The 8,227-nt window shown below is 36.1% G+C and overlaps 1 protein-coding gene across 2 annotated transcripts in view; it reads right to left on the reverse strand.

Moving 5' to 3' along the window:
- The window catches only part of RASSF5 (Ras association domain family member 5), a 368,602-nt gene that overhangs the window by 44,831 nt on the left and 315,544 nt on the right, over positions 1-8,227 (reverse strand). For both annotated transcript variants that reach the window (XM_053706593.1, XM_053706594.1), the window contains one exon: positions 5,814-6,108. In XM_053706593.1, coding sequence (XP_053562568.1) covers positions 5,814-6,108 — 295 coding nt within the window. The remainder of the gene's footprint in view (positions 1-5,813; positions 6,109-8,227) is intronic.

Below are 8,227 nucleotides of genomic sequence, written 5' to 3' on the forward strand. Positions count from 1 at the left end.
CATCGCAATAAACCTATTTACCCTATTAACCCCTAAACCGCAATAAACCTAATTAACTTATTAACCCCTTAAACCACCAAAACCCACAACGCAAATAACTAAGTACCCAAACCTAACACCCCCTAACCTAACACCCCCATAAATTAACCCTAATTACCTAAACTAATAAATTCTAAAAAATAAAAATAAACTAAGTTTACAAAAAATAAAAAAGGCTAACATTACAGAAAATAAAAAATCAAATTACCAAATTTTACAAAATTAAACCTAATCCCTATGAAAATAAAAATGCCCCCCACCCAAATAAAAATACCCTCTACTCTAAGAATAAACTACCAGTAGCCCTTAAAGGGGCTTTTTGCAGGGCATTGCCCCAAGATAATCGGCTCTTTTACAAAAAATACACAAAGTCCCCCCTAACAGTAAACCCCACCCACCCACCAAAACCCCCAAAATAAAAGAACCTAACACTAAGAAACCTAAACTACCCATTGCCCTGAAAAGGGCATTTGTTTGGGCATTGCCCATCCCTAATCTAAATAAAACAAACCACCCCAAAAAAAACCTTAAAAAAAAACCTAAGTCTAACCCCCAGGTTGGTACTCACAGTTCCCGAAGTCCGGCGGAGAAGGTCCTGTTCCAGGCGGTGAAGTCTTCTTCCAACCTCTTCTTTCTTCTTCCAGTAGCCAATAGGATGAGAGCTACTGAAATCCTATTGGCTGTTTAAATTAACCAATAGGATTTCAGTAGCTCTTATCCTATTGGCTGATTTTAATTTGAAGATTCAAATCAGCCAATAGGAATTTTAATCGCGTACCTTGAATTTGCTATTCAGTGTACGGCGGAGATCATACAAAGAGGATACTCCACGCTTCATGACTCCGCGGTCGCCGGTCTTCAGTTCCAGGGTTGCCGGTCTTTGCTCCGCGCCGGATGTTCCTGAAAGAAGAAAGAAGAGGTCGCCCCTTGGAAGAAGACTTCACAGCCTGGAACAGGACCTTCTCCTCTGGACTTCAGAAACTGTGAGTAGCAACCTGGGGGTTAGACTTAGGTTTCTTTAAGGTTTTTTTGGGGGGGTTGTTTTATTTAGTTTAGGGATGGGCAGTAAAAGAGCTAAATGCCCTTTTAAGGGCAATGCCCAAACAAATACCCTTTTCAGGGCAATGGGTAGTTTAGTTTTTTTAGTGTTAGGTTCTTTTATTTTGGGGGGTTTGGTGGGTGGAGGGGTTTTACTGTTAGGGGGGACTTTGTCTATGTTTTGTAAAAGAGCTAATTTTCTTGGGGCAATGCCCTGCAAAAAGCCCTTTTAAGGGCTACTGGTAGTTTTTTCTTAGAGTAGGGGTTTTTTATTTGGGGGGGGGGGGGCTTTTTTATTTTCATAGGGATTAGGTTTAATTTTGTAAAATTTGGTTTCATTTTTTATTTTCTGTAATGTTAGCTTTTTTTTATTTTTTGTAACTTTAGAATTTATTAGTTTAGGTAATTTGGGTTAATTTAAGGGGGTGTTAGGTTAGGGTGCTTAGTTATTTAAAGTGAATGTAAATTTTGATGCTAAAGTGCCTAGTTTTTCAAACTTCGATTAAAAACAGGGGCACTTTAATTCATCAAAATTTACATTTCACTCCTGTTGTGAAAAAAAACTTACCTTTTAAACTTCACAGCAGCTCCAGCTTCCTCCACCCGTTTCAAAGCCTCTTCCTGGGTCTAAAATGAGGCATCCGGCTTCCTCCAATCACAGCGTTGAATCAGACACTGATTCCCCCAGGGGGGAAGCTGTGATTGGAGGATGACCTATCAATCATTTCTGACATCAGAAATGGCTTGTGAGACCGGAGGAAGTTGGAGCTGCTGTCAAGATTAAAAGGTAAGTATTTTTTCACAACAGGAGTGAAATGTAAATTTTGATGAATTAAAGTGCCCCTGTTCTTAATCAAAGTTTTAAAAACCGGGCACTTTAGCATCAAAATTTACATTCACTTTAAATAGTTATTTGTGTTGTGGGTTTTGGCGGTTTAAGTGGTTAATAAGTTAATTAGGTTTATTGCGATGTGGGAGTTTTGCGGTTTAGGGGTTAATAGGATAAATAGGTGTATTGCGATGTGGGGGGTTTGCGGTTTAGGGGTTATTAGTTTCATTATGTTTATTGCGATATTTAAAGGGACAGTCTACCATAGAATTGTTATTGTTTTAAAAGATAGATAATCCATTTATTACCCATTCCCCAGTTTTGTATAACCAACACAGTTATATTAATACACTTTTTACCTCTGTGATTACCTTGTATCTAGGAACCTTCTTCCAGCCCCCTGATCACATGACTGTTTCTGTTTATTATCTATTGTCTTAAATTTAGCATTGTTTTGTGCTAAATCTTAAATAACCCCCTTTGCCTGAACACAGTGTTATCTATATGACCCACATGTACTTTCTGTCTCATTGTGTTGAAAAGAGATTTAAAAAGCATGTGATAAGAGGCAGCCCTCAAGGGCTTAGAAATTAGCATATGAGCCTGCCTATGTTTAGTTTAAACTAAGAATACCAAGAGAAAAAAGCAAATTTGATGATAAAAGTAAACCGGAAAGTTGATTAAAATGAAAAGTCCTATCTGAATAATGAAAGTTTAATTTATACTAGACTGTCCCTTTAAGACAGTAGTCCATTATAATTATAGTATTGCTACACCTGTAGCTTAAATATTTATATAAAAGAAGAGTTACAAAATAGGTTGTTTCTACATCTGTAGTTTAAAAAATAATTAGACTGTCCTCTGGGCAGCCTTATTGACTAGTATATTTATATATCTCAGAATGTCTATTACAGATGTACCAGGGGTCCACTCATGCTTTTTCTCCCATCAAGGTAATGCTGTATGTGCACGTGTGCTCCCACTTATAGTGTCTATACTATACATGAGTGAAGATATTATGCACAGTTTGGCCTTATATGTTTTTATATTGCTGTATCTAGGTAAAAGCAACATCTAGTTGCCTAGCTACTGAACCCTGCCAGAAGCTGTCTTCCTACGCATTGTGGATAAGCATGGAAGAGACAATTAAAATGGCTTGGAGGGGAGAGAAGAGAAAGTGTAAGGCCAATTAGTTATTAGCTAAGGGTTGCAGTAATCAAGGTGGGAGACAACCGATTCAGTTAGCATTTCAACCATATGTTATGTTAGATATAGATGTTTCTATGCTTCTTTATAAAGGGTTAAGTATATTATAACTTACATTCATTATGCAATAATTACATTTATATGTTACATTTTCTTTCTTTTTTCACTTTTTCTTTATAAATTCTATGATCCCGCTGACATTTCCTGCACAACTTTTAAGTTCTACAAGTAAAATTATCAAGGCTAACCCTGCTACATATTTATCCCAAATATTTTGCAAAGTCAAATTCAATTGCATATATGAAGCATGTGTACAAAATCATTATTATTAATGTTTAAACAAAATTAAAAATATTACAATGCTTCTATAATTCAGTCAGTGGACCCCATACCATTATAATAAGCTTTATTTGTAATGCACAGATTCCACAGAACTGTATGTAAGCAACACAGTGACAAACAGACAGAAGGATTTCAAACCGAGCTCCCTAGAGGCTTTACAACTAAGAATTTAGTAATGTGGTGTGAAAAAAATACATATTACATATTTGCAGTGGTTTTTGGCTCTCTAAAATAAGGAGATAGAATTAAAACACTTATCTCACATAGAAATCATATCTACTTACCTTACATGCATTCCAATGCTTACGTGTGCACAGCATGCATCCTGGATGATCCATATAAACATTAGAGCCAGTTACTATATTTAACAATCTAAGGTAAAAGGGGTTACCAGACTTTGTGAAGATTATTTTTATTCAGTTTTATTACAACATTCGTTTTCCTTTCCTCTGTTTTATCTGTTTGATTTCTATCTCTTGTAGTGATTGTTGATAAAACAAGCTGCTTTTATTTATCATTTATCAACCTATGGGTAGACGAGGTTCCCATCTAGGGAACCTGTGCTTCTTGGACAGCGAGAAGCATTTGCTGCTCACATTTAAAGAAACAACATTCAAAATAATGTTATATAATTCTGCACACAGTGAAAAATTATATAACATTATTTTAGTGGTAACTTCAAAAATTCAAAGTATTTCTAGATTGTTAAGTGTAAAGTTGGACTCCATTCCAGGATCTATTGAGCGGGTCTTGGATATCCAAAGCGCTTTGCGGGCTTGCTGGCTAGTCACAGCACGCCCGGCCGCGCTATTGGACTAAATGTAGCTTACTCCCGCTCTGGTCTAGTAGTGGGAGCGAGCTACATTTAGTCCAATAGCGCGACCGGCCATGCTGTGACTAGCCAGCAAGCCCGCAAAACGCTTTGGATATCCAAGACCTGCTTAGTAGATCCTGGAGTGGAGTCCAACATTACACTTCAAAATCTAGTAATACTTTTAATTTTTTAAGTTACTGCTAAAATAATGTTATATAATTCTGCACTGTGTGCAGAATTATATAACATTATTCTGCATGTTTAATGTCCCTTTAATGTTGCATAAGCAAAAATGCTTTTGTAGCCCCACCCCTGTTTTTGTGCAACCAATCACAGGAGAGCAGGGTTTGTCCATTAACCTAGTTAAATCAGTCCAGAAAGATTTAAATTCAGTTAGGAAGCTGCAGTCTTACAACCACAGATTCCTAAATTGCAAGTCTTGCCCACAAGAACTTCAAGCTGCTTCCGAAGTTTTGTAAATCGAGCCTAAAGGATCAGAATGCCCTTTACAACTATTATTATCAAATGTAAACAACTGTTAACTTATGTTAAACGCATAAATATTCATATGATGTTATTAAATATGTAAGTGTTATGTTGACACTAATTATTTATAAATAACAAATATAAAATATATTAAATCCTAAATATTATATGTTAAAGTGAAGGTAAACTTTGATGAATGAAAGCCCATTTTTTTAAAAATACTATTAAACGTACAGTGGTAACTTTTATATCCACTCGTATATCAATGACTGGCGGAAATGTCAATATGTATCAGAGAATAGCACTCCTCATGATTGTGTTTACTCCTGCTATTGTTATACACTGTAATCTTGCCTACTAATTGTAAACTGTACATTGAATCTATGTGTCCTCTGTGCGTTCTGTTTTTGCTTTCCCTAATAAAAATGATATTTAAAAAAAAAAAATACTATTAAAAACAGGGGCACTTTCATTCATCAGAGTTTAGAAGGCAGCCATTTTGATTAAAACGTACCTTTGTTCTTTTCACAGCCAGAGCAGCTTCCCCCACCCGGAGATTCTCTCTTCACACGTCATCAATGACTAATCCAGCTTCCTCCAATCACAGCATGGCCTCAGGCAATGACTACCCTGGGGGGAAAGCCGTGATTGGAGGAAGCTGGATTAGTCATTGATGACGTGCGAAGAGAGAATCTGCGGGTGGGGGAAGCTGTGCAAAGAAGAGAGGTAAGTTTTTAATCAAAACGGCTGCTTTGTAAACTTTGATGAATGAAAGTGCCCCTGTTTTTAATAGTATTTTTAAAAAACGGGCTTTCATTCATCAAAGTTTACCTTCACTTTAAAGTGATACAAGAATTCATAGTTATATATAAATAAAATATATTGTTTCAACACCAACAATGTAAATGAACCTTTAGTATTTAAAGACAATATCCTGTAATGCTTAATTAAATTACAATTTGGTTCCTAGTGATGAGAACGGTTTGCATTTGATTAGATTAAAATTATTGTCTTAAAATTGAGTTAATGGAGATATAGGAAAGTAGGTAAAAGTCTCACCCTGTCCATCTCTCTGTATTTTCTTAAAGATGGCAAATTTCAATGGATCATCCACAACCTGGAACTTTTGCAACAACCCTCTGATAACTTCACTAGCTGTTGTTACACTGCTGATATGCAATTGTTTTACAGCATCCAATGGTAGGTAAAAAGAGGTCCTGTTATCAACAGGTTTAACTACCACATCCTTTTGTGCATTGGAGTTGGAAGCTGGCTGAGACCCGCCAACCACTGTGACCGGCCGCTGCAGCTTAAGGTGCACTTTAATAAAGCCCGTAAAAGTGCCATCTTCAGCCTGGTAATCAGAAAAGGACATATGCTTTAAGAAACGTTAGAAGTAAATTAAAAAAAATACTTTACACCAATACAGATCATAAATTTAGCTATTTGTCTTTCATAATCAACTATACTGTGCGAAATTTACTATTTTCGTTCATATATGTGGCAAGAGTCCACAAGCTAGTTACTGATGGGATATACATTCCTACCAGGAAGAGGCAAAGTTTCCCAAGCCTCAAATGCCTATAAATACACCTCCCACCTCACTCATACCTCAGTTTTACAAACTTTGCCTCCTTAGGAGGTGGTGAAGCATGATGTGCTTGATTTCTTCAGTGAAAGGCACTTCTAAGCATATTGAAGCCCAGTTCCTCTCTAAGTACAGTGTTTGTCTGAGGGATGTGAAGGGAGTATTGCCTGATGATACCATGTTTTCACCTATGGGAATTATTTTCATAAGGCTCTCTGTAAATTTGGTCGCAGGGATTCATCTGCTGCCTTCCTTTACAGATCGACATTATACTCCTCTACCATTACCTCTGCTGATATGTTTCAGTACTGGTTTGGCTGTCTGCTATATGTGGATGGGTGTCTTAAGGTAAGACTTTATTATTTTTGGATTTAATTTCTCAGTGACAATAGCTGTTTTTATTTTATCCCTCCCTTTATTTTTACTCGTGGACTTCCACATCTTGTCACCTATGTGAATGAAAACATAATTTATGTAAAAACACACCTGATAAATTAATTTCTGTCATGGTGGCGAAAGTCCACGAGGCCCACCAAATTTTTTTGGGGTTATGATTTTTTTTATATAAAGCACATCTTTTTTTCCTGCTCCTCTTTCTTATGCTTTTACTCCTTCTAAACCTCACCACTTGGCTATATGTTAAACTGAGGTATGTGCGAGGTAAGAGGGGTATTTATAGGCTTTTGAGGTTAAGGAAACTTTGCCTCCTCCTGGTAAGAATGTATATCCCTTCAGTAACAAGCTTGTGGACTCTCGCCACCATGAAAGAAATTAATTTATCAGGTAAGTTCTGTCTAGATGTAAAAAGCTAATAAAATGCACTGACATTAGAGGCAGCCTTCAAAGTCTTAGACATTAGCATATGAGCCTACCTAGGTTTAGCTTTCAACAAAGAATACCAAAAGAACAAAGCCAATTTGATGATAAAATTAAATTGGAAAGTTGTTTAAAACTGCATGCCCCATCTGAATTATGAAAGTTTAATTTGGACTTGACTGTCCCTTTAAATAACAATGAAATCTAACTAGGATTATCACCAAACCAGCGTTTTTACTGACAGCCAGAAATTTTAAAGGAACACTGCACAAATGCTCATAGTTATCCCAATGAGCTTTAGCAGGTAGTACCTATTAGCCAGTGAGTATAAGCAGTAAATACACAACTGCTGCAGTTGTATTTGTTTCAAGTTAAATTTAAACAGGTTTTTTACCACACTTTTTTAGGAAAATTACAATGCTTGATATCCCTTTGTTTAATTAATTGCTACTCTATAATATGACTGACGGGAAAAAATGAGTACAGTGTTCCTTTAATTGGCACGCTAATGTAGGTAATGTAAGATAAATATTGAAATAAGTGTTGCCAGGAATGACCATCTCTTCTGAAATGCTGTATATGGTCATTTCTCATTTGTAAGGGAATAATAACTTTAATTTCACAGGTCATGTGACTTCTGGTTAAAGGGACAAAATAAAACTTACATTTATTGGATAGAGCATGAAAGTGTAAACAACTTTCCTATTTACATCTATTTTTAATTTTGCTTAGAATCTTGGTATCCTTTGTTAAAGAGCAATCCTAGGTGAGCTCAGGAGTGTGCATGTGTCTTTAGCCATCTGTCAGCTGTGTTTGTAGTGTACCTTAGTTTATAGCAATGTTATACATCATTACAAAAACTGCTGCCATAGAATGCTTAAGAGACATGCATACTCCTAAGCTACTACCAGACTACCTAGATTTACTTTTTATCGAAGGATACCAAGAAGACAAAGTAAAATTGGAAGTTAAATAAAATCATATGCTCTCTTTGAAGCATGAGCGTTTTATTTTGATTTTACTGGCCCTTTAAATAACTTTAGGAAAATATTTATAGCTTGGAATTTAA

This window comes from Bombina bombina, chromosome 3 (genome assembly GCF_027579735.1).
Source record: "Bombina bombina isolate aBomBom1 chromosome 3, aBomBom1.pri, whole genome shotgun sequence".
Lineage (NCBI taxonomy): Eukaryota > Metazoa > Chordata > Amphibia > Anura > Bombinatoridae > Bombina > Bombina bombina.